Source organism: Oncorhynchus mykiss, chromosome 10 (genome assembly GCF_057628025.1).
Source record: "Oncorhynchus mykiss isolate SJ-2025 chromosome 10, ASM5762802v1, whole genome shotgun sequence".
Lineage (NCBI taxonomy): Eukaryota > Metazoa > Chordata > Actinopteri > Salmoniformes > Salmonidae > Oncorhynchus > Oncorhynchus mykiss.
Window position 1 is genome coordinate 7,900,930 of NC_143031.1, and position 25,599 is coordinate 7,926,528.

Here is a 25,599-nt window from a genome sequence, read left to right on the forward strand (position 1 = left end):
TGACGAGCACAAGACAACGCGCGCTCATACTGTACGTTCACGTTGGCGCTTCACTATACAGTTGAAAACCATTAACATGATTGCAAATCAAACAAATTCAATTGATGAGGCAAAGTTGTTTTATTTATTAGAAAAACACGAGTGGATATAATAACCAGCATATATAATATAAAGTCACCCTGTCATAATCCGCCCCTATAATCGTTTTGACTTTCAACACACTCAGGTCAGGTTGTTTATCATCCAATATAACACGAATATTTCAGTCAAAAATGACGTTTCAATCAAACATATGACCATTGGTTATCCAGTAAACCTATCCCACTCATTTAAACAATCATTCTTGTTTTGGGACATTCTTGATCTGTTTTATAAATATTCCCCATAGGAAATATTTTAGGAATCACATGTTAAGATGCTCTTCAAGATCTAAATGTGGCATTCATTTAGTTTAAAGACAATATTATTTCCGTATTTATTTATTTTTTCAATAGAAAGATAGATGGGTGAAGAATGCCATGTCAGCACAACAGACACCCTGTTCAAATCCCGCCGCCCCAGCTTCAAATCCTCCGGTTGCTCTGAACAATACAAAAAGAGAAGAGCGAATAGATACAATCCATTTCATACCAATTCGAGACATTTTACAAGTGTATCAAAGACCTGAGTAATCAAATCCTACTATATAATCTCCATGCATTGCATTATCAATGTACGAGTACACCTACTTGGCATGGTCTAGCAGGAATTTGTGCAACAGTGCTCTGCATTTAAGCAGGATAACTGATGTGACCAACTTCACCATAAGATTTGAAGTCCATTTACCCAGAGGGTCAATGCATCGGTCTTTGGAGCTGCCAGTTACTTACTGTAACTTACTGCAGCAGGAGCATGCATCAGGTAATAGTGAGTGAACAGATTTTTGAAAAAGCAGGCATTTGTTAATGATAGGTGAGAATTGTCTGTTAATTGGATCATTAGAATTTTCCCGAACCCTAAAACATATTATTGTATGGAATTGATTAGAATGTATAAAATCATAATCAATAAATGTGTAGTTCTAGTCAGAATTAGGGTGAAACAATATGCCTTTATGGTATTTTAAAACACAGACTGTCTGAGCTTGGTGCCGACCTGACTAGAGATTTGGGAGAGAACGGGGAGAATGTCTCAAGGACGAGGTCACTATCTCTGTCGGCTGGGTAGTGAGACAGACAGTGTAGCAGGACAAGGTCACTATCTCTGTTGGCTGGGTAGTGAGACAGACAGTGTGTGTAGCAGGACAAGGTCGCTATCTCTGTCGGCTGGGAAGTGAGACAGACAGTGTAGCAGACAAAGGTCACTATCTCTGTCGGCTGGGAAGTGAGTCAGACAGTGTGTGCGTAGCAGGACATGTGTGTATGTGTGTGCGTATGGTTGTGTGTATGTGTGTGCGTATGGTTGTGTGTATGTGTGTGCGTATGGATGTGTGTATGTGTGTGCATGAGAAGTCAGTATAAAATGAATTGATTTGTATTCTTGACTTCAGAACGTTCCGTGAATAAACCTTTGACTATTTAGCTGGGCCTCCGTCTGTTTCATTCGACCAGGATCTTACACATTCTGGTTTGCAGACTGAGTAATATAATTAAATTGGGTGATGTACCAGGAGAACATAATTCTCTTATCAGTTAATGAAAGACATTCAATTACACTCCTCCTCCACCACCACCTCAACTGACAGACGCCATAATGTATTAACCCAACCACACACACACACACACCCCCGCCACACTATGACCGCCCACCTCAAATGATGTGGACAGATGTCTTGGTATCCTTTTAGGACAAATGATAAACGAGTCATTTTTAGTCAGCAATATCACTTATTTCCCTGGTAGTTGATGTAGATGTGTGTGACTAAACTCAATGAAGACAAAAAGTCAACCTATGCCCAAGTGTTTATGTAAACTGCTGCTTATATATATCTAATTAAATCCTGTGATATATCTATATTTTTCAACAGAAAATATTATGTACATGGAATGGCATTGATGTTATATACGTCCCCTGTTTTTTAAGCAAGTGACAAAACAGCCAATAAGTTAGACCAGGGGCCAGAATTTAAATATGAACAGCCAATTCAAGTCAGTTGTTGAATATATATGTTTGAAGGAATAACCATGCCCTCCCACTTCTGTGAGTTAAATCTATGTTGCTAAGAAACATGCAGATATTTTAGAATCAGTGTTTGAACTCAATCATGATGAAACCTCATTTCTGGTTGTGAAGCAAATATGTGGCAACAGGCAATGATTAGCCAACAGGTAGAGAGGAGAGTAGAATGAAGACCGAGAAGGTCGGTTCGTAACCATAGTAACGGGAACATTCGTTTGTAACCTCCGTTCTAGGCCAGGGGAATCTCTACTCTTCTATGGTTCAGCAGACGTCTAATAAAACATGGCCGCTGTCCAATGACTAGGTAGAAGAACCCAGAGAAGAACCCTCACTCAGACCTCCCTCTACTTGGCTGAATTTAGACAGGCAGCACAATTCTGATCCCCCCCCCCACTAATTGGTCTTTTAACCAATCACATCAAATATGTTTCAGAGCTGATCTGATTATTCAAAAGATCAATTAATTTAAAAAAAGTTTAGAATTGGGCTGCTTGTCTGAACGCTGCCAAACTGTCAGACCAAATGCTAAATGTTCTGTCTTCGACTGGCACACACACACAAACACACACACACACACACACACACACACACACACACACACACACAAACAGCGCTGAAGAATCTTTCTACGCTTTGTGTAAACAAAAACGAGCGATTCAGCAAACAGGAAAAAGTAGAAAGATGTTTTTCCCATCATGCCTCCATCCAGTTTCTATTGACACTGAGGGAGAGGTGGGCCAGGTGTGTCACTGCTCAGGGAGCTTTGGTTCCGCTGTAGTCTCTTGTCACCCCCGAGTTCTGTCCAATCAGAGGCTAGCTCTTGGTGGGGCGTAGCTTCCGGCGGAAGTACTCAGGCGCTGCCTCGACCAGCCAATCAGCATCCACCAGACACAGGTCCCTCATGTAGCACTTTGAGGTGTGCAGGAGCTCGTTGAAGACCACGTAGGCAGGCTTGGCCTGGAAAAGGACAGAGGAGGGGTGGATGGCAACAGGCTGGTGGGTATCCAGAGCCGTGTAGCTGCCATCTGGCTGTAGCTCTGCAGCGTTCATAAACAGACCGTGGGCCAGGCAGCGACGCACGCTCCCCGTGTCCGACCCACACGACTCCAACTTCATGCTCAGCTGGTACACAGAGGGGAGAAGGAGAGGTCATTATGTGTGAAAAGAGATAAATCACACGGAAATATCATGGACTTGTTCAGGTGACAGATAACCATGTTTGAATTCTTCAGCCGATTAGAAGACCTAAGAGTTGAAATGTTGCCGCCAACACATTTGGAAAAATTGCAGTGTGCCGATTCCCCTCTTGCTGATGAACAGCCATGTTCGGAGAACTGGTTACTTGTGATGTTAGGGACTTGTTCTCCTACCTTAAGGCAGATCTCTCGGAGCTGTGCACGGACCTCTCCAACCATGCTCATGTTTCTGCTGTTGACAAAGTTCTCCCGACACCACTCCTACGACACACACATCAGAGCCTGCACTGAAAACACCATCTAGAGACCATAACACTTCATCAATAAACACTAGGGGCTGAACATCTGGACTAAAAAACAATGGAGAAGCAATTAGTTTATCTACCCCTTTTTCTCCCCAATTTCATGGTTTCCAATTGGTAGTTACAGTCTTGTCTCATCGCTGCAACTCCCGTACGGACTCGGGAGAGGCGAAGGTCGAGAGCCGTGAGTCCTCCGAAACACAACTCAACCAAGCCACACTGCTTCTTGACACAACGCCCACTTAACCCGGAAGCCAGCCGTACCAATGTGTCGGAGGAAACACCGTACCGTGACCGTGTCAGCGTGCACTGCGTCCGGCCCGCCACAGGAGTCGCTAGTGCGCGATGGGACAAGGACATCCCTGCCGGCCAAACCCTCCCCTAACCCGGACAACGCTGGGCCAATTGTGCGCCGCCCCACGGGTCTCCCGGTTGCCGCCGGGTGCGACAGAGCCTGGGACTCGAACCTAGAATCGCTAGTGGCACAGCTAGCACTGTGATGCGGTGCCTTAGATCACTGCGCCACTTCAGGAGACCTGGAGAAGCATTTTAGTCTGGGGACCAGACCCTACAATGTCCAGAGATATTGTACAGACTGTATGAAGACTCCTGAAGGCCTCTTCGTTCTGACCCCTGACCTTGTTGGCGTTTACTTTCTTGAAGGCTCTGTAGATGTTGAGCAGGGTCAAGTGATCTCCCTCGCTGGTGGTGAACTTCTTGCGTGCGGCGAGACACTCCTCTCGGCGTGCGGGCGGGTTGTAGAGCACCGAGTCCACCGACAGCAGAGACACGATGGTCAGCACCTCCTCGGAACACTGGAAGTCTGGTGACAGCAAGATGGTCTGTAGACACACACACACGAGAAAGAGAGAGAGAGACAGAATGAGAAAGAAAGAGAGAAACAGAACGAGAGAGACAGAACGAGAGAGACAGAACGGGAGAGACAGAATGGGAGAGACAGAACGGGAGAGACAGAACGGGAGAGACAGAACGGGAGAGAGAGAGAAAGAGAGAGAGAAAGACAGAGAGAGAGAGAGAACGAGAGAACGAGAGAGACAGAGAACGAGAGACAGAACGAGAGAGACAGAGAAAGACAGAGAGAGAGAGAACGAGAGAGAGAACGAGAGAGACAGAGAACGAGAAAGACAGAACGAGAAAGACAGAACGAGAAAGACAGAGAGAGACAGAATGAGAAAGACAGAGAGAGACAGAATGAGAAAGACAGAGAGAGACAGAACGAGAAAGACAGAGAGAGAACGAGAAAGACAGAGAGAGAACGAGAAAGACAGAGAGAGAGAACGAGAAAGACAGAGAGAGAAAGAAACAGAGAGACAGAACGAGAAAGACAGAGAGAGACAGAACGAGAAAGACAGAGAGAGAAAGACAGAGACAGTCAGAAATAATGTTTTAATCCAGTATTTATTGTCATGGCTCCTCATAAACAAAGGAAAGGGGGATGCCTAGTCAGTTGCACAACTGAAGGCCCATTTCCTGTGTGTCTATCTTACCTTGGCATAGCGTGGCTCCAGGGGGAAGCTGGCCATCTTCTTACCCAAAGGAGTGAGGGTGACCTGCTCACCTTTCCTCCCTACAGCCCCGAGCAGATCCAGCTGCTCCACTGCCGAACGCATCGCCTCTGAACAGTCACATGACATTATTACAACCATCTCTGACCAGTCGCATGACATTATTACAACCATCTCTGACCAGTCGCATCACACCCACAACATTACATTATTACAACCATCTCTGACCAGTCACATGACATTATTACAACCATCTCTGACCAGTTGCATCACACCCACAACATTACATTATTACAACCATCTTTGACCAGTCACATCACACCCACAACATTATTACAACCATCTCTGACCAGTCACATCACATCCACAACATTATTACAACCATCTTTGACCAGTAACATCACACCCAAAACATTACATTATTACAACCATCTCTGACCAGTCACATCACACCCACAACATTACATTATTACAACCATCTCTGACCAGTCACATGACATTATTACAACCATCTCTGACCAGTCACATCACATCCACAACATTATTACAACCATCTTTGACCAGTAACATCACACCCACAACATTACATTATTACAACCATCTCTGACCAGTCGCATCACACCCACAACATTACATGATTACAACCATCTCTGACCAGTCACATCACATCCACAACATTATTACAACCATACCTGACCAGTCGCATCACACCCACAACATTATTACAACCATCTCTGACCAGTCACATCACACCCACAACATTATTACAACCATCTCTGACCAGTCACATCACACCCACAACATTATTACAACCATCTCTGACCAGTCACATCACACCCACAACATTATTACAACCATCTCTGACCAGTCACATCACACCCACAACATTATTACAACCATCTCTGACCAGTCACATCACACCCACAACATTATTACAACCATCTCTGACCAGTCGCATCACACCCACAACATTATTACAACCATCTCTGACCAGTCACATCACACCCACAACATTATTACAACCATCTCTGACCAGTCACATCACACCCACAACATTACATGATTACAACCATCTCTGACCAGTCACATCACACCCACAACATTATTACAACCATCTCTGACCAGTCGCATCACACCCACAACATTATTACAACCATCTCTGACCAGTCGCATCACACCCACAACATTATTACAACCATCTCTGACCAGTCGCATCACACCCACAACATTATTACAACCATCTCTGACCAGTCGCATCACACCCACAACATTATTACAACCATCTCTGACCAGTCGCATCACACCCACAACATTATTACAACCATCTCTGACCAGTAACATCACACCCACAACATTATTACAACCATCTCTGACCAGTCACATCACACCCACAACATTATTACAACCATCTCTGACCAGTCACATCACACCCACAACATTATTACAACCATCTCTGACCAGTCGCATCACACCCACAACATTCCATTCTGACCAAACACAACAACACAAAACAAAACTGCAACACAACTAACTCTTATCTGAGCCTACAACTCAGTGGATTAATACCCCTTTTAATGGATTCTACCATGTCTGATGACTTCACACGCTGCTTACCAGGAGAAGGCTTAGACATGAAGTCAAAGTTCATCACGTCAGGGATCCCCAGAGCCAGAAGCTGTAGCATGACACTGGCCAGGTTACACCTGCAGAGAGAACACGAGAGCAGAACAGTCCATCACAACGACAGAGACATGTTTCAATTTATACTGCAGCAACAACTGGGTCGTGTTCATTAGAGCACACTGTAGCAAAAACCTTTCGCAACTGAGATTTTTTTTATATATTTTTTTTAAACAAGCATTTCTTATTGGACATGTCGAGATAGTACTTCTCTGGTTGGCATCTATTGAAAAGAGTTCTGTTCTCTTCCAACAGGTCAACAGTGACTACACTTGCTTTGGTTGCTCATATACATTTGTCCACCTGATCCAACTCCAGCCATGCTGGTCCAACCTCCATCACAGACATGGGGATCTAACTCTCTGTGTGTGTGTGTGTGTGTGTTTCCTACCTTTGTATCTCAGGCACGGTCATGGGGATGAGGTTGTCAAACTCATCCTCGGTGTAGAGACGGTAGACAGAGCCGGAGTCCTCTCTGCCAGCCCTGCCCGCCCTCTGCCACGCCTGGGCTTTAGATACCCGCTGTACTGCCAACACCTCCAGACCGCTCTCTGAGGGGCGGATAACAAGGTACATCACAATGGAAATAAATCTGCTTTAAAAAAAAATCTTCAATCCTTTTTTATACGTGTGTGTGTGTATTGTTGTTTTTTTTCCCAAAAAGTTAGAAAATATTAATTATCAAATCAAATGAATTCATCAATTCACACCAGGGCTACAGAACTGAGTGCCGACAAGTAGAGAAACAGATAGGAAGTGAGGTGAAACAGCTTCGTGTTCTGTCACAATGTGAAGTCTCACCTGGGTTGAAGCGTTTTGCTTTCACCATGCCTGTGTCAATGACGTATTTGATCCCTGAGATGGTGATCGACGTCTCTGCAATGTTGGTTGACAGGATTACCTTCCTACAACCCTGGCAAAACCAAAGCAAAAAACACAAGAGGACAATAGATACAGATTCAACTGTCCAGGATTTCCAAATGACTATGAAATAATGATTTACAATATGAGTGAAATAGTTTTCCTTCCAGATTATTATAATTATTATTATTTTTTAAATCCCCCTCTAATTTAGGCCACAAGTACGAGAACTGGATGAGTCAACAACATTATTCGGGTAGGAGTTAACAGAATATTCACTTCTAAAACAGATCGTCACTGGACGGTGACTTCAATATGAAGCCTTAGTTGCTCGAGGAGACCATGCATCACAAATCAATGATTGCAGGATATTGTACCGGGACTTCTAAGGGGGGGGTGTAGGTGTATCCTACCTTAGGGGCAGGCTGGAAGACCCTGAGCTGCTGAGCAGGGGGTAGGGAGGCGTACAGAGGGATGACAGTCATGGGACCACAGCTGTCAGGTAGGTGCTTGGCGATGTCACGGCAGGTACGAGCCAGCGCCTCTATCTCCTCCTGTCCTGTCATGAACACCAGGATGTCATGTGACGCAGGGGCTTCCTGTTCAGGACGGACGCATCACAACCAAAATCTTGTCTGTCATCATATGTTGATTTGGAATCGTGTCTAACTTGTGTTTTTCAGGAAGGTATTATTCATGTTATGAGGTTAAGATACACACAGACACCATACACCGCCTGCTACGTGAGGTTAGATATACACAGACCCCATACACCGCCTGCTACGTGAGGTTAGATACACACAGACCCCATACACCGCCTGCTACGTTAGGTTAGATACACACAGACACCATACACCGCCTGCTACGTGAGGTTAAGATACACACAGACACCATACACACAGACACCATACACCGCCTGCTACGTGAGGTTAGATATACACAGACCCCATACACCGCCTGCTACGTGAGGTTAGATACACACAGACCCCATACACCGCCTGCTACGTTAGGTTAGATACACACAGACACCATACACCGCCTGCTACGTGAGGTTAGATATACACAGACCCCATACACCGCCTGCTACGTGAGGTTAGATATACACAGACCCCATACACCGCCTGCTACGTGAGGTTAGATACACACAGACACCATACACCGCCTGCTACGTTAGGTTAGATACACACAGACCCCATACACCGCCTGCTACGTGAGGTTAGATACACACAGACCCCATACACCGCCTGCTACGTTAGGTTAGATACACACAGACCCCATACACCGCCTGCTACGTTAGGTTAGATACACACAGACCCCATTCACCGCCTGCTAAGTTAGGTTAGATATACACAGACCCCATACACCGCCAGCTGCAGTAGTTTTCATTAAGCAAATATTAAACCTACTTCACCTCACAAACGTGGTAATTAACTGCAATGCCCATAATTGGCCAGTTTCTTTTCCCGACACGAACAGAGATAGATACACTGTAACGTCTGCTCCGTTAAGTCACATACCTGATGGATCTGGAAGACTGAGACCAGGGCAGCCTGCAGGTAGTCCGACTGGGGCTGCTTGGTGTAGTACATCTGGATGGGGTGCTGCCTGCCCTCCAGGTACAGCACAGGGGACTTGTTGAAGTACTGAGAGAACAGGTCCACATCCATGGTGGCTGACATCACAATCACCTACAAACGGTACATTGGAGGCGGCAATATACCAGATTTATTTATAAAGCCTTTAAAACATTTTTTTTTTAACACCCGTCTTGAAGTGGTCTTAGAGTATGTTTGACTTTTATTTTACATTGGGTGCTTTGACAATGGAACACCAGATCTCTCTCTCTCTCACACACACACACACACACACACACACACACACACACAGTTAGTGGCCTACAGTTAGTGGCCTACAGTTAGTGGCCTACAGTTAGTGGCCTACAGTTAGTGGCCTACAGTTAGTGGCCTACAGTTAGAGGCCTACAGTTAGTGGCCTACAGTTAGAGGCCTACAGTTAGTGGCCTACAGTTAGTGGCCTACAGTTAGTGGCCTACAGTTAGTGGCCTACAGTTAGTGGCCTAGTCTGGAATTCAAAGTGATGTGTTCTGTTTCACCATTGTTTCAGATCGTATCACTTTTTAGATTCCAGGCTACTGAGGGCTAGCAATGACCTACCTTGAGGGGGACCTTGTTCTGTTCTCTGCGTTTGCGCTGGGCAGCCTTCACCACTCCGAAAAGTACGTCAGTGTGCACAGTGCGCTCGTGGGCCTCATCCAGCACCACCACGGTGTAGCGTAGCAGTAAGGGGTCTCCTATGGCCTCACGCAGGAGCATACCATCTGTCATGAACTTCAACTTCGTCTCCGAGGAGGTGACATCCTCAAATCGCACCGTGTAGCCGACCTGAAAAGGAGGATTTCCCCCTCGATTTGATTGGTTGGTTTCAGTCCACAGACAGCCTAGCGTTAGAGAGTTTACAAGACTGAAGTTTTGTACAAGACTTATAAAACTACAAGACAGGGATTGTCGTTGGGTACATGCAGCCACTGATGATGATGATGATGATGATGAGGTAACAACCACCACATGGCTATTGAATGAAGTACAAAAACATGTGTTCTACTAGAGTTTGACCACCACAGATTGTTAAAAAAAAAATTGTTTTTACGCACCAGCTTCCCCAGCTGAGTTCTCTTCTCCTCTGCTACCCTCGTTGCCAGGGAGATAGCTGCCACTCGGCGGGGCTGTGTCACAGCGACGATGCCCTGTCGCGCGATGCCAGCTTCATACAGGTACTGAGGAATCTGGGTGGTCTTCCCAGAACCCGTCTCACCTGAGGGACAGGGCATCGGGAAGACACAATGGTTTGGGTCAGCCAATGTTACAATAGTTGAAGGCAAAATCTACCGTCATCAAAAATGAAAGGAGGACCAAGGCACTCTTCATATAATTAATTAAAAATGCCTTTATTAGTATGGCATGTTCAATAGAAACAAAGTTTTTTATTAAACCGACGCGTTTCGGCTGCATGGCCTTCGTCAGGGAGTAAAATCTACAGTATATGATGATTGCAACCACATGAACAATCAACACGGGTACTCAGATGAACAAGGAGGGACCTCTGAATTTGTTCAATAAAAATAAATACAACATTTAAAAAATATATATAAATATTAAAAACTTGTTTTCGTTGCAATTTTTTTTCCCGACTAATGCTTTTACACTCCAGCTGAGTCCTGGGGTATGTACACTAGAATCCATACAGAAGCCAACAAATAATCAAATACAATTGTATTTGTCACATGCTTTGTAAACAAACAGGTGTAGACTAAAGGCGTCCGCATGCATCCCAGCTGAAACACTTCTGAGGAGTGTGTGCATATATTTTTGACAGCGTTTATTTTTGTTTCGGATTTCGGTGAGGGGTTTTCTGGCTGTTCGGGGCCTTCCAGAGCCGAAGTAACACCCTTCCGGACATTTCCGGACCCTTCCCAACACGGCAGAGAGAAACATTTAGAAAATAATAGAAAAATAATAAAACTGAGGAATAAATGCACAATGAGTAACATTCATTTGGGAGGCAGGTAGCCTAGTGGTTAGAGTGTAGAGGCGGCAGGTAGCCTAGTGGTTAGAGTGTAGAGGAGGCAGGTATTCTAGTGGTTAGAGTGTAGAGGAGGCAGATAGCCTAGTGGTTAGAGTGTAGAGGAGGCAGGTAGCCTAGTGGTTAGAGTGTTGAGGAGGCAGGTAGCCTAGTGGTTAGAGTGTAGAGGAGGCAGGTAGCCTAGTGGTTAGAGTGTAGAGGAGGCAGGTACTCTAGTGGTTAGAGTGTAGAGGAGGCAGGTAGCCTAGTGGTTAGAGTGTAGAGGAGGCAGGTAGCCTAGTGGTTAGAGTGTAGAGGAGGCAGGTAGCCTAGTGGTTAGAGTGTAGAGGAGGCAGGTAGCCTAGTGGTTAGAGTGTAGAGGAGGCAGGTAGCCTAGTGGTTAGAGTGTAGAGGAGGCAGGTACTCTAGTGGTTAGAGTGTAGAGGAGGCAGGTAGCCTAGTGGTTAGAGTGTAGAGGAGGTAGGTAGCCTAGTGGTTAGAGTGTAGAGGAGGCAGGTACTCTAGTGGTTAGAGTGTAGAGGAGGCAGGTACTCTAGTGGTTAGAGTGTAGAGGAGGCAGGTAGCCTAGTGGTTAGAGTGTAGAGGAGGCAGGTAGTCTAGTGGTTAGAGTGTAGAGGAGGTAGGTAGCCTAGTGGTTAGAGTGTAGAGGAGGCAGGTACTCTAGTGGTTAGAGTGTAGAGGAGGCAGGTAGCCTAGTGGTTAGAGTGTTGAGGAGGCAGGTAGCCTAGTGGTTAGAGTGTAGAGGAGGCAGGTACTCTAGTGGTTAGAGTGTAGAGGAGGCAGGTAGCCTAGTGGTTAGAGTGTAGAGGAGGCAGGTAGCCTAGTGGTTAGAGTGTAGGGAGGTGGCAGGTAGCCTAGTGGTTAGAGTGTAGAGGAGGCAGGTAGTCTAGTGGTTAGAGTGTAGGGAGGGGGCAGGTAGCCTAGTGGTTAGAGTGTAGGGGCAGGTAGCCTAGTGGTTAGAGTGTAGAGGAGGTAGGTAGCCTAGTGGTTAGAGTGTAGAGGAGGTAGGTAGCCTAGTGGTTAGAGTGTAGAGGAGGTAGGTAGCCTAGTGGTTAGAGTGTAGGGAGGCAGGTAGCCTAGTGGTTAGAGTGTAGAGGAGGCAGGTAGCCTAGTGGTTAGAGTGTAGAGGAGGCAGGTAGCCTAGTGGTTAGAGTGTAGAGGAGGCAGGTAGCCTAGTGGTTAGAGTGTAGAGGAGGCAGGTAGCCTAGTGGTTAGAGTGTTGAGGAGGCAGGTAGCCTAGTGGTTAGAGTGTTGAGGAGGCAGGTAGCCTAGTGGTTAGAGTGTAGGGAGGTGGCAGGTAGCCTAGTGGTTAGAGTGTTGAGGAGGCAGGTAGCCTAGTGGTTAGAGTGTAGAGGAGGCAGGTAGTCTAGTGGTTAGAGTGTAGGGAGGGGGCAGGTAGCCTAGTGGTTAGAGTGTAGGGGCAGGTAGCCTAGTGGTTAGAGTGTAGAGGAGGTAGGTAGCCTAGTGGTTAGAGTGTAGAGGAGGTAGGTAGCCTAGTGGTTAGAGTGTAGAGGAGGTAGGTAGCCTAGTGGTTAGAGTGTAGGGAGGCAGGTAGCCTAGTGGTTAGAGTGTAGAGGAGGCAGGTAGCCTAGTGGTTAGAGTGTAGAGGAGGCAGGTAGCCTAGTGGTTAGAGTGTAGAGGAGGCAGGTAGCCTAGTGGTTAGAGTGTAGAGGAGGCAGGTAGCCTAGTGGTTAGAGTGTTGAGGAGGCAGGTAGCCTAGTGGTTAGAGTGTTGAGGAGGCAGGTAGCCTAGTGGTTAGAGTGTAGGGAGGTGGCAGGTAGCCTAGTGGTTAGAGTGTTGAGGAGGCAGGTAGCCTAGTGGTTAGAGTGTAGAGGGGGCAGGTAGTCTAGTGGTTAGAGTGTTGAGGAGGCAGGTAGCCTAGTGGTTAGAGTGTAGAGGAGGCAGGTAGCCTAGTGGTTAGAGTGTAGAGGAGGCAGGTAGCCTAGTGGTTAGAGTGTTGAGGAGGCAGGTAGCCTAGTGGTTAGAGTGTTGAGGAGGCAGGTAGCCTAGTGGTTAGAGTGTAGGGAGGTGGCAGGTAGCCTAGTGGTTAGAGTGTTGAGGAGGCAGGTAGCCTAGTGGTTAGAGTGTAGGGAGGTGGCAGGTAGCCTAGTGGTTAGAGTGTTGAGGAGGCAGGTAGCCTAGTGGTTAGAGTGTAGGGAGGGGGCAGGTAGCCTAGTGGTTAGAGTGTAGAGGAGGCAGGTAGCCTAGTGGTTAGAGTGTTGAGGAGGCAGGTAGCCTAGTGGTTAGAGTGTAGAGGGGGCAGGTAGTCTAGTGGTTAGAGTGTTGAGGAGGCAGGTAGCCTAGTGGTTAGAGTGTTGAGGAGGCAGGTAGCCTAGTGGTTAGAGTGTAGAGGAGGCAGGTAGCCTAGTGGTTAGAGTGTTGAGGAGGCAGGTAGCCTAGTGGTTAGAGTGTTGAGGAGGCAGGTAGCCTAGTGGTTAGAGTGTAGGGAGGTGGCAGGTAGCCTAGTGGTTAGAGTGTTGAGGAGGCAGGTAGCCTAGTGGTTAGAGTGTAGGGAGGTGGCAGGTAGCCTAGTGGTTAGAGTGTTGAGGAGGCAGGTAGCCTAGTGGTTAGAGTGTAGGGAGGTGGCAGGTAGCCTAGTGGTTAGAGTGTAGGGAGGTGGCAGGTAGCCTAGTGGTTAGAGTGTAGGGAGGTGGCAGGTAGCCTAGTGGTTAGAGTGTAGGGAGGTGGCAGGTAGCCTAGTGGTTAGAGTGTAGGGAGGGGGCAGGTAGCCTAGTGGTTAGAGTGTAGGGAGGGGGCAGGTAGCCTAGTGGTTAGAGTGTAGGGAGGTGGCAGGTAGCCTAGTGGTTAGAGTGTATGGAGGCAGGTAGCCTAGTGGTTAGAGTGTAGGGAGGGGGCAGGTAGCCTAGTGGTTAGAGTGTAGGGAGGGGGCAGGTAGCCTAGTGGTTAGAGTGTTGAGGAGGCAGGTAGCCTAGTGGTTAGAGTGTAGGGAGGGGGCAGGTAGCCTAGTGGTTAGAGTGTAGGGAGGGGGCAGGTAGCCTAGTGGTTAGAGTGTAGGGAGGAGGCAGGTAGCCTAGTGGTTAGAGTGTAGGGAGGAGGCAGGTAGCCTAGTGGTTAGAGTGTAGGGAGGAGGCAGGTAGCCTAGTGGTTAGAGTGTAGGGAGGGGGCAGGTAGCCTAGTGGTTAGAGTGTTGAGGAGGCAGGTAGCCTAGTGGTTAGAGTGTTGAGGAGGCAGGTAGCCTAGTGGTTAGAGTGTTGAGGAGGCAGGTAGCCTAGTGGTTAGAGTGTAGAGGAGGCAGGTAGCCTAGTGGTTAGAGTGTAGGGAGGGGGCAGGTAGCCTAGTGGTTAGAGTGTTGAGGAGGCAGGTAGCCTAGTGGTTAGAGTGTTGAGGAGGCAGGTAGCCTAGTGGTTAGAGTGTTGAGGAGGCAGGTAGCCTAGTGGTTAGAGTGTTGAGGAGGGGGCAGGTAGCCTAGTGGTTAGAGTGTAGGGAGGGGGCAGGTAGCCTAGTGGTTAGAGTGCAGGGAGGGGGCAGGTAGCCTAGTGTTTAGAGTGTTGAGGAGGCAGGTAGCCTCGTGGTTAGAGTGTTGAGGAGGGGGCAGGTAGCCTAGTGGTTAGAGTGTTGAGGAGGCAGGTAGCCTAGTGGTTAGAGTGTAGGGAGGGGGCAGGTAGCCTAGTGGTTAGAGTGTAGGGGCGGCAGGTAGCCTAGTGGTTAGAGTGTAGGGAGGGGGCAGGTAGCCTAGTGGTTAGAGTGTAGGGAGGGGGCAGGTAGCCTAGTGGTTAGAGTGTTGAGGAGGCAGGTAGCCTAGTGGTTAGAGTGTAGGGGCGGCAGGTAGCCTAGTGGTTAGAGTGTAGGGAGGGGGCAGGTAGCCTAGTGGTTAGAGTGTTGAGGAGGCAGGTAGCCTAGTGGTTAGAGTGTAGGGAGGGGGCAGGTAGCCTAGTGGTTAGAGTGTAGGGGCGGCAGGTAGCCTAGTGGTTAGAGTGTAGGGAGGGGGCAGGTAGCCTAGTGGTTAGAGTGTAGGGAGGGGGCAGGTAGCCTAGTGGTTAGAGTGTAGGGAGGGGGCAGGTAGCCTAGTGGTTAGAGTGCAGGGAGGGGGCAGGTAGCCTAGTGGTTAGAGTGTAGGGAGGGGGCAGGTAGCCTAGTGGTTAGAGTGTAGGGGCGGCAGGTAGCCTAGTGGTTAGAGTGTAGGGAGGGGGCAGGTAGCCTAGTGGTTAGAGTGTAGGGAGGGGGCAGGTAGCCTAGTGGTTAGAGTGTTGAGGAGGCAGGTAGCCTAGTGGTTAGAGTGTAGGGAGGGGGCAGGTAGCCTAGTGGTTAGAGTGTAGGGGCGGCAGGTAGCCTAGTGGTTAGAGTGTAGGGAGGGGGCAGGTAGCCTAGTGGTTAGAGTGTAGGGAGGGGGCAGGTAGCCTAGTGGTTAGAGTGTTGAGGAGGCAGGTAGCCTAGTGGTTAGAGTGTAGGGAGGGGGTAGGTAGCCTAGTGGTTAGAGTGTAGAGGAGGCAGGTACTCTAGTGGTTAGAGTGTAGAGGAGGTAGGTAGCCTCGTGGTTAGAGTGTAGGGAGGGGGTAGGTAGCCTAGTGGTTAGAGTGTAGAGGAGGCAGGTACTCTAGTGGTTAGAGTGTAGAGGAGGCAGGTAGCCTAGTGGTTAGAGTGTAGGGAGGGGGTAGGTAGCCTAGTGGTTAGAGTGTAGAGGAGGCAGGTACTCTAGTGGTTAGAGTGTAGAGGAGGCAGGTAGCCTAGTGGTTAGAGTGTAGAGGAGGCAGGTACTCTAGTGGTTAGAGTGTAGAGGAGGCAGGTAGCCTAGTGGTTAGAGTGTAGGGAGGGGGCAGGTAGCCTCGTGGTTAGAGTGTAGGGAGGGGGCAGGTAGCCTAGTGGTTAGAGTGTAGAGGAGGCAGGTAGCCTAGTGGTTAGAGTGTAGGGAGGGGGTAGGTAGCCTAGTGGTTAGAGTGTAGAGGAGGCAGGTAGCCTAGTGGTTAGAGTGTAGAGGAGGCAGGTACTCTAGTGGTTAGAGTGTAGAGGAGGCAGGTAGCCTAGTGGTTAGAGTGTAGGGAGGGGGCAGGTAGCCTCGTGGTTAGAGTGTAGGGAGGGGGCAGGTAGCCTAGTGGTTAGAGTGTAGAGGAGGCAGGTAGCCTAGTGGTTAGAGTGTAGGGAGGGGGCAGGTAGCCTAGTGGTTAGAGTGTAGGGAGGGGGCAGGTAGCCTAGTGGTTAGAGTGTAGAGGAGGCAGGTAGCCTAGTGGTTAGAGTGTAGGGAGGGGGCAGGTAGCCTCGTGGTTAGAGTGTAGAGGAGGCAGGTAGCCTAGTGGTTAGAGTGTAGGGAGGGGGCAGGTAGCCTAGTGGTTAGAGTGTAGAGGAGGCAGGTAGCCTAGTGGTTAGAGTGTAGGGAGGGGGCAGGTAGCCTCGTGGTTAGAGTGTAGAGGAGGCAGGTAGCCTAGTGGTTAGAGTGTAGGGAGGGGGCAGGTAGCCTAGTGGTTAGAGTGTAGAGGAGGCAGGTAGCCTAGTGGTTAGAGTGTAGGGAGGGGGCAGGTAGCCTAGTGGTTAGAGTGTAGGGAGGGGGCAGGTAGCCTAGTGGTTAGAGTGTAGGGAGGGGGCAGGTAGCCTAGTGGTTAGAGTGCAGGGAGGGGGCAGGTAGCCTAGTGGTTAGAGTGTAGGGAGGGGGCAGGTAGCCTAGTGGTTAGAGTGTAGGGAGGGGGCAGGTAGCCTAGTGGTTAGAGTGTAGGGAGGGGGCAGGTAGCCTCGTGGTTAGAGTGTAGGGAGGGGGCAGGTAGCCTAGTGGTTAGAGTGTAGGGAGGGGGCAGGTAGCCTCGTGGTTAGAGTGTAGGGAGGGGGCAGGTAGCCTCGTGGTTAGAGTGTAGGGAGGGGGCAGGTAGCCTAGTGGTTAGAGTGTAGGGAGGGGGCAGGTAGCCTAGTGGTTAGAGTGTAGGGAGGGGGCAGGTAGCCTCGTGGTTAGAGTGTATGGAGGGGGCAGGTAGCCTCGTGGTTAGAGTGTAGGGAGGGGGCAGGTAGCCTAGTGGTTAGAGTGTAGGGAGGGGGCAGGTAGCCTCGTGGTTAGAGTGCAGGGAGGGGGCAGGTAGCCTCGTGGTTAGAGTGCAGGGAGGGGGCAGGTAGCCTCGTGGTTAGAGTGCAGGGAGGGGGCAGGTAGCCTCGTGGTTAGAGTGTAGGGAGGGGGCAGGTAGCCTCGTGGTTAGAGTGTAGGGAGGGGGCAGGTAGCCTCGTGGTTAGAGTGCAGGGAGGGGGCAGGTAGCCTCGTGGTTAGAGTGCAGGGAGGGGGCAGGTAGCCTAGTGGTTAGAGTGTAGGGAGGGGGCAGGTAGCCTCGTGGTTAGAGTGCAGGGAGGGGGCAGGTAGCCTCGTGGTTAGAGTGTAGGGAGGGGGCAGGTAGCCTCGTGGTTAGAGTGTAGGGAGGGGGCAGGTAGCCTAGTGGTTAGAGTGTAGGGAGGGGGCAGGTAGCCTAGTGGTTAGAGTGTAGGGAGGGGGCAGGTAGCCTCGTGGTTAGAGTGTAGGGAGGGGGCAGGTAGCCTCGCGGTTAGAGTGTAGGGAGGGGGCAGGTAGCCTAGTGGTTAGAGTGTAGGGAGGGGGCAGGTAGCCTCGTGGTTAGAGTGCAGGGAGGGGGCAGGTAGCCTCGTGGTTAGAGTGTAGGGAGGGGGCAGGTAGCCTCGTGGTTAGAGTGTAGGGAGGGGGCAGGTAGCCTCGTGGTTAGAGTGCAGGGAGGGGGCAGGTAGCCTAGTGGTTAGAGTGTAGGGAGGGGGCAGGTAGCCTCGTGGTTAGAGTGCAGGGAGGGGGCAGGTAGCCTCGTGGTTAGAGTGTAGGGAGGGGGCAGGTAGCCTCGTGGTTAGAGTGCAGGGAGGGGGCAGGTAGCCTCGTGGTTAGAGTGTATGGAGGGGGCAGGTAGCCTCGTGGTTAGAGTGTATGGAGGGGGCAGGTAGCCTCGTGGTTAGAGTGTAGGGAGGGGGTAGGTAGCCTTGTGGTTAGATCGTTGGGCCAGTAACCGAAAGGTTGCTAGATCGAATCCCTGAGCTGACAAGGTAAAAATCTGTCATTCTGCCCCTGAACAAGGCAGTTAACCCACTGTTCCTAGGCCGTCGCTGTATAAGAATTAGTTCTTAACCGACTTGCCTAGTTAAATAAAAAAGTAAAAAAATACATTTTTAAAAAAGTATAATAATAACAACCTGTCTATATACACAGGGTAAGTACCGAGTCAACGTATGAGGTAGATATGTAAAATGCGGTGAACTTGCCCCCTTTACACCTCAATAACTGGTTGTGCCAGTTTTAGCTGCAATGACTCCAACCAAACGCCAACACATCTCCATTGGAATTAGGACTTTGACTAGATCTTTCCAAAACTTCAAACGTGTTGCTTTTTTTATAGCCATTTTTATGTTAAGACTTGATTGTGTGTTTTTTGATCATTGTCTTGCTGCATGACCCAGCTTCAGCTTCAGCTTCAGCTTGACAAAAGGTGCTTCAACAAAGCAAAAGGTCTGAATACTCATGTAAACACATTCTAAAGGTCTGAATACTCATGTAAACACATTCTAAAGGTCTGAATACTCATGTAAACACATTCTAAAGGTCTGAATACTCATGTAAACACATTCTAAAGGTCTGAACTCATGTAAACACATTCTAAAGGTCTGAATACTCATGTAAACACATTCAAAAGGTCTGAATACTTATGTAAACACATTCTAAAGGTCTGAATACTCATGTAAACACATTCTAAAGGTCTGAATACTTATGTAAACACATTCTAAAGGTCTGAATACTTATGTAAACACATTCTAAAGGTCTGAATACTCATGTAAACACATTCTAAAGGTCTGAATACTTATGTAAACACATTCTAAAGGTCTGAATACTTATGTAAACACATTCTAAAGGTCTGAATACTCATGTAAACACATTCTAAAGGTCTGAATACTTATGTAAACACATTCTAAAGGTCTGAATACTTATGTAAACACATTCTAAAGGTCTGAATACTTATGTAAACATATTCTAAAAAACAGTTTTTCTGTTTTGTCATTATGTCGTCTGTAGAAAACAATTTAATCCATTTTAGAATAAGGCTGTAACGTAACGTGGAAAAAGTCAAGGGGTCTGAAATATTTTCAGAAGGCGATGTATATCATTGGGGTGGAAACTGTTCAGGGTTAGAGGTTGACCAATTATAATTTGTCAACGCCGATACCGATTAATTGGCTGATATGACTGACCTACCTGGTTAAATAAATATATATTAAATAAATATATAAAATACTGACAATTACAACAATACTGAATGAACACATTCTTTTTTTCACCTTTATTTAACCAGGTAGGTCAGTTGAGAACAAGTTCTCATTTACAACTGCGAACTCTGGCCAAGATAAAGCAAAGCAGTGCGACACAAACAACACAGAGTTACACATGGGATAAACAAACATACAGTCAATAACACAATTTTAAAAAGTCTATATACAGTGTTTGCAGATGAGGTAAGATAAGGGAGGTAAGGCAATAAATAGGCCATAGTGGCGAAGTAATTACAATATAGCAATTAAACACTGGAATGATAGATGTGCAGAAGACGAATATGAAGCGAGGACCAGCCAACGAGAGCGTACAGGTCGCAGTGGTGGATAGTATATGGGGCTTTGGTGACAAAACAGATGGCACTGTGATAGACTGCATCCAATTTGTTAAGTAAAGTATTGGAGGCTATTTTGTAAATGACATAGCCAAAGTCGAGGATCGGTAGGATGGTCAGTTTTACGAAGGTGTGTTTGGCAGCATGAGTGAAGGATGCTTTGTTGCAAAATAGGAAGCTGATTCTAGATTTAATTTTGGATTGAAGATGCTTAATGTGAGTCTGGAAGGAGAGTTTACAGTCTAACCAGACACCTAGGTATTTGTAATTGTCCACATATTCTAAGTCAGAGTAGTGATGCTGGACGGGCGGGCAGGTGCGGACAGCGATCGGTTGAAGAGCATGCATCGATACCGATTATTGGAGGACCAAAAACGCCGATACCGATTAATCGGACAATTTTTTATATTTTTTATTTGTAATAATGACAATTACAACAATACTGAATGAACACTTATTTTAACTTAATATAATACAGCAATACAATCAATTTAGTCTCAAACAAATAATGAAACATGTTCAATTTAGTTAGAATAATGCAAATACACAGTGTTGGAGAAGAAAATAAAAGTGCAATATGTGCCATGTAAGAAAGCTAACGTTTAAGTTCCTTGCTCAGAACATGAGAACATATGAAAGCTGGTGGTTCCATTTAATATGAGTCTTCAATAGGTAAGAAGTTTTAGGTTGTAGTTATTATAGGACTATTTCTCTCTATACCATTTGTATTTCATATACCTTTCCCTATTGGATGTTCTTATAGGCACTATAGTATTTCCAGCCTACTCTCGGGAGTTGATAGGCTTGAAGACATAAACAGAGCTGCTGGCAAACGGGGGAAAGTGTGGTTTGAATGAATGCTTACGATCCTGCTGCTGCCTTCCACCGCTCAGTCAGACTGCTCTATCAAACCATAGACTTAATTATAAAATAATAAAAACACACAGAAATACGAGCCTTTCGTCATTAATATGGTTAAATCCGGAAACTATAATTTCGAAAACAAAGCATTTATTCTTTCAGTGAAATACAGAACCATTGCGTATGTTATCGAACGGGTGGCAACCCTAAGTCTAAATATTGCTGTTACATTGTTCAACCTTCAATGTTATGTCATAATTATGTAAAAATCTGGCAAATTAATTCCTGTATTTGTTAGGAGAAATGGTCTTCACACAGTTCGCAACGAGCCAGACGACCCAAACTGCTGCATATACCCTGACTCTGCTTACACTGAACGCAAGAGAAGTGACACAATTTCAGGCACCGCATTGATTATATGCAACGCAGGACAAGCTAGTTAGTTAATTAAACTAGTAATATCATCAACCACGTGTAGTTAACTAGTGATTATGTTAAGATTTATTGTTTTTTTTTATAAGATAAGTTTAATGCTAGCTAGAAACGTATCATGGCTCCTTGCCAGTCTCCTCCTGGATTGCAATATAAATCGGCGTCCAAAAATTCTGATTGTTATGAAAACTTGAAAATCTGCCCTAATTAAATCAGCCAATCGGTCGACCTCTAGTTCAGGTTCCAGACGTGGTGCGTCGGTACCGCTTGTCGTGCAGTAGCAGAGAAAACAAGTCTTAGAATTGGGTGGCTGGAGTCTTCGACAATTTTTTAGGGCCTTCCTCTGACACCGCCTGGTATGGAGGACCTGGATGGCAGGGTGCTCGGCCCCAGTGATGTACTGGGCACTACCCCCTGTAGCACCGTGCGGTCAGACGCCAAGCAGTCGCCACACCAAATGGTGATGCAGCCAGTCAAGATTCTCTCAACGGTGCAGCTTTAGGCCCATACTGAATCTTTTCAGCCTCATGAGAGGGAAGAAGCCTTCATGACTATGTTAGCGTGTGGACCATGATAATTCCTTAGTGATGTGGACATGGAGGAACTTGAAACTCTCAACCTGCTCCACTAGAGCCCCAGAACACTTTTGGGGTAAACATTTATTGCAAAACGTTTTGCTATGATATGAGACTAATGAATGGTACCTGCTGTACCACTGACAGCTGGCCATTAAGATCACTAGCTATTTATCAGTCGTGATTTGACCTTACATTTTTTCAAGTACCCAGATGTCTTGAACGCACCATGGAGGTCAAATCATAACGTCAATGATCTCGGGTCGAAAATTCGGAGCTCTAGAAAGATGCCCGAGTTTCAGACTTGGAATTCCGAGTTGGACGACTGTTTAAAACGATTCGTTCTCTGTCGTGGGTGATGTTGGCTTTCGCAGACTGATCGAGCACAGTCACACACTACCAAGTGCACTATTTTTTAGATGTTGCCCTACCGGACTTAAAAACTTGTGCCACTTAAAACAGTAATAGCGTCACTGCTGACATTTGGACCAGCGATGTCAGCCCCATGAGCATGCTGAGTCTGACAGCACAGTGGGTCGTCAAGGATTTCACACTGAGGAAAGTCGTATTGCTTGCTCATGATTGTGCCATTTGTCATACTGCTGCTGCCATTTCAATGGCATTTGAGAACATGTTTGAAACATGGACACACTAGCTAGGTCCATTCAAACAACTGACTGGAGAAACAAGCTCAACTGCTCCTGCAGCACACGAGACACACTCTGTCATGGCATTGAAACGCCTGCTCCACAAAACCGCTGACAAGCTGCGAACAAGCGATTCGGTGGCATTCTCTCTTTACTGTGTCGCCACCATACTCAAGGCTATGTACATGTACCATTACTTCGATGCAGACAAGAAACAGAAACCCTGTTTCTGAAATGTTACCGACACAGCTGGACAAGATGGAAACGGACAGTGCGCACAGAGGAAGAGAAGCCACAGACAGACAGAGCTGAAACCTCACTGCTTGACATGCATGATGAAATCCTGGTTGAGAATGAAACGACTGAACAACGAAACAGCAAGTAAGTGAAATAAATAGGTTCTGATTATGTTTACTGGTAATGGGACATAGGTAAATGGTAATAAAATAACTTTTTGGTCAGTGTGGTGTGTGTAACCTTTAACTAGGCCAGTCAGTTAAGAACAAATTCTTATTTACAATGACGGCCAAACCCAGACAACGCTGGGCCAATTGTGCGCCGCCCTATGGGACTCCCAATCACGGTCTGATGTGATACAGTCTGGTTTCGAACCAGGGACTGTAGTGACTCCTCTTGCACTGAGATGCAATGCCTTAGATCGCTGTGTCCATGTGTGTGTGTTAACTATTTAATGGTACTAGAATGCTTAAAAGGCAGCTACATTTTTAAATATCGGTTGTTGGTATCGTTTTTTTGGCAAGGAAAATATCGGACATCGGTATCAGCCAAAAATCTCGGAGCATCACTACAATTAACTTTCAACCGATGCAAAACACGCCTACCTAGTCGCCGGGCCAGATTAATCGAATCCCCTCCACGAGACAAAGTGGTATGAGCCATTTTGGCCTACTTTGTTGTTTTGTAGGTCTTTGTATTTACACTAAACGTGTAGCTATATCGCCACAGGTGACCGGGAAATAGCCTATGGCGGTAGAGGTATGGAAAGCACACGGGTTGGAACTATTATATCTGCCTGTATGGAATTCTAGCTGTAAATATCCAACCGAAGATCTGCGTCAGGAAACCTGTTGTTTGGCAAGCGTTTATGAACATTTGCAATCCCACCTGTGTTGTGCTACAGTGGTTATTGCATTACCTTTTGACTAGGTTAAGCCAACTTACCTATCAATACAGCATTATGAAGCTGTCTAAGCTGGTTAATTAGTTGAGACTTCGCCTGGTAAATGGGAAGATTTTTCCTTTGCACGTCTATTGGTACCGAGGCATTTTCCTTTCTAGGTAGCAGCATCCCAGGCTTCTTGTCGAGACGGAAAAAAGGAGACCCCGGCTTAAATTTCTTCGCCGGAGGATGATCGGGGTTGTGGGGCATGGTCTAGAGAGAACCGCTTTACAAAGCAAAAACTTAAGGCTTGTTCAAAATGAAATGGAAATATATATGTTATGGATAAATACAGCCAAGCTACACTGCGGTTGTTTACCTCATCGACACAGCTAAATCCTTCCCACGTGGTAAGTTCCGTCGCAGGAGTTTGACGTCATATACCCCCCCTAACGGTGAGACTGTGCTATGGCAATACAGGCCTACACGCGTCACCTCACCTTCAACATGGGAGCCTAAAATCCAAAGAAGTATCACAGATAGAATAATGAGCCAGATATTTCACCGGATGTATAAATGTGAAGCACCTGGTTGGTGGACGGCAGTGGGAGAACATGGAGCTAGATGGATTTTGGCCGTCATTCTGCTAATTTTCTCCATACAGTTTTCTGTTTCCAAAACTAGAACCTGTAACACACAGAGTGGACTGCATTCAAAAATACTTTACCCTTTGCCAAATTTGTAAACAATTGTGTTGTTTAGAAGGAGTGCTAGGGCAAATTGAATTGTTTTAAAATGTAACCTTTATTTAACTAGGCAAGTCAGTTAAGAACAACTTATTTTTTACAGTGATGGCCTACCGGGGAACAGTGGGCAGAACGACACATTTTTACCTCGTCAGCTCAGGGATTCAATCCAGCAACCTTTCGGGTACTGACCCAACACTCTAACCACTAGGCTACCTGCCACCCCAAAGCACCTCACAGAGTAGGTGTTCCCTAATGGAAATATCCAAATAAATGCATAATAGGATCACACTAGCTCGTGCTTGACTCTGCCCACTGTGACTCATTTGATCCCATTGGAAACGACAGACTCTGGTCTACCTTGGGTTATTTATTTAAAAAAAATATATATATATATCATACACAACCAAACTGCAAAGCGAAACAGCACAAACACCTAGTGGAAGGTCATATAACTCAAGAGATTATGTACAGAATATCCACAGGTAGAGATGGACTAAATTACTTAAACATCGTTTTGTTTGATTATGAATACATACAACTGGGTATGTGTTGATCTATTGGTCTCACGATCGGACCAAAAAAAGGTCAATCATAGAGACTAAAATAAATAGGGTGCCAAATGTCACCCTATAGGCCCTGGTCTAAAAGAAGTACATTATAAAGACAGTAGGGTTCAATTTGGGACAGCACCTGGATTATAACCTGACCTTTTATGACGCCACGCAGTAAACCGGTGTTTCCCAACCCTGGTCCTCAAGCACCATCAACAGTACACATTTCTATTGTAACACTGGACAAGCACACCTGATTCAACTTGTCTATTAATCATCAAGCCCTCAATGAGTTGAATAAGGTGTGGTTGTCCAGGAATTCAATGTACAATGTGAACTGTTGGTGGGTACTGGAGGACTGGAGTTGGGCTGTTGGGGGTACTGGAGGACTGGAGTTGGGCTGTTGGAGGGTACTGAAGGACTGGAGTTTGGCTGTTGGGGGTACTGGAGAACTGGAGTTGGGCTGTTGGAGGGTACTGAAGGACTGGAGTTTGGCTGTTGGGGGTACTGGAGAACTGGAGTTTGGCTGTTGGGGGTACTGGAGGACTGGAGTTGGGCTGTTGGAGGGTACTGAAGGACTGGAGTTTGGCTGTTGGGGGTACTGGAGAACTGGAGTTTGGCTGTTGGGGTACTGGAGGACTGGAGTTTGGCTGTTGGGGGTACTGGAGGACTGGAGTTTGGCTGTTGGAGGACTGGAGTTTGGCTGTTGGGGTACTGGAGAACTGGAGTTTGGCTGTTGGGGGTACTGGAGGACTGAAGTTGG

General features: G+C 46.9%; 1 protein-coding gene across 2 annotated transcripts; it reads right to left on the reverse strand.

Annotated features, from left to right (window-relative positions):
* Positions 1 to 101: 101 nt before the first annotated feature.
* dhx33 (DEAH-box helicase 33) lies at positions 102 to 24,473 on the reverse strand. 2 transcript variants are annotated; one of them, XM_090188858.1, is made up of 13 exons: positions 23,599 to 24,473; positions 10,394 to 10,554; positions 9,897 to 10,124; positions 9,240 to 9,410; positions 8,136 to 8,321; positions 7,663 to 7,774; positions 7,253 to 7,412; positions 6,796 to 6,884; positions 5,164 to 5,291; positions 4,294 to 4,497; positions 3,528 to 3,614; positions 1,344 to 3,279; positions 102 to 1,291 (listed from the first exon to the last, which is right to left on the reverse strand). In XM_090188858.1, exons 1-12 carry the CDS (start codon positions 23,804 to 23,806, stop codon positions 2,971 to 2,973), a joined length of 2,043 nt encoding a protein of 680 aa, XP_090044984.1. In that variant the 5' UTR covers positions 23,807 to 24,473; the 3' UTR covers positions 102 to 1,291; positions 1,344 to 2,970. The 2 variants fall into 2 exon arrangements, with proteins under 2 accessions (XP_090044984.1, XP_090044985.1); XM_090188859.1 differs by having other exon boundaries at positions 8,136 to 8,281; positions 23,599 to 23,958.
* Positions 24,474 to 25,599: the final 1,126 nt, after the last annotated feature.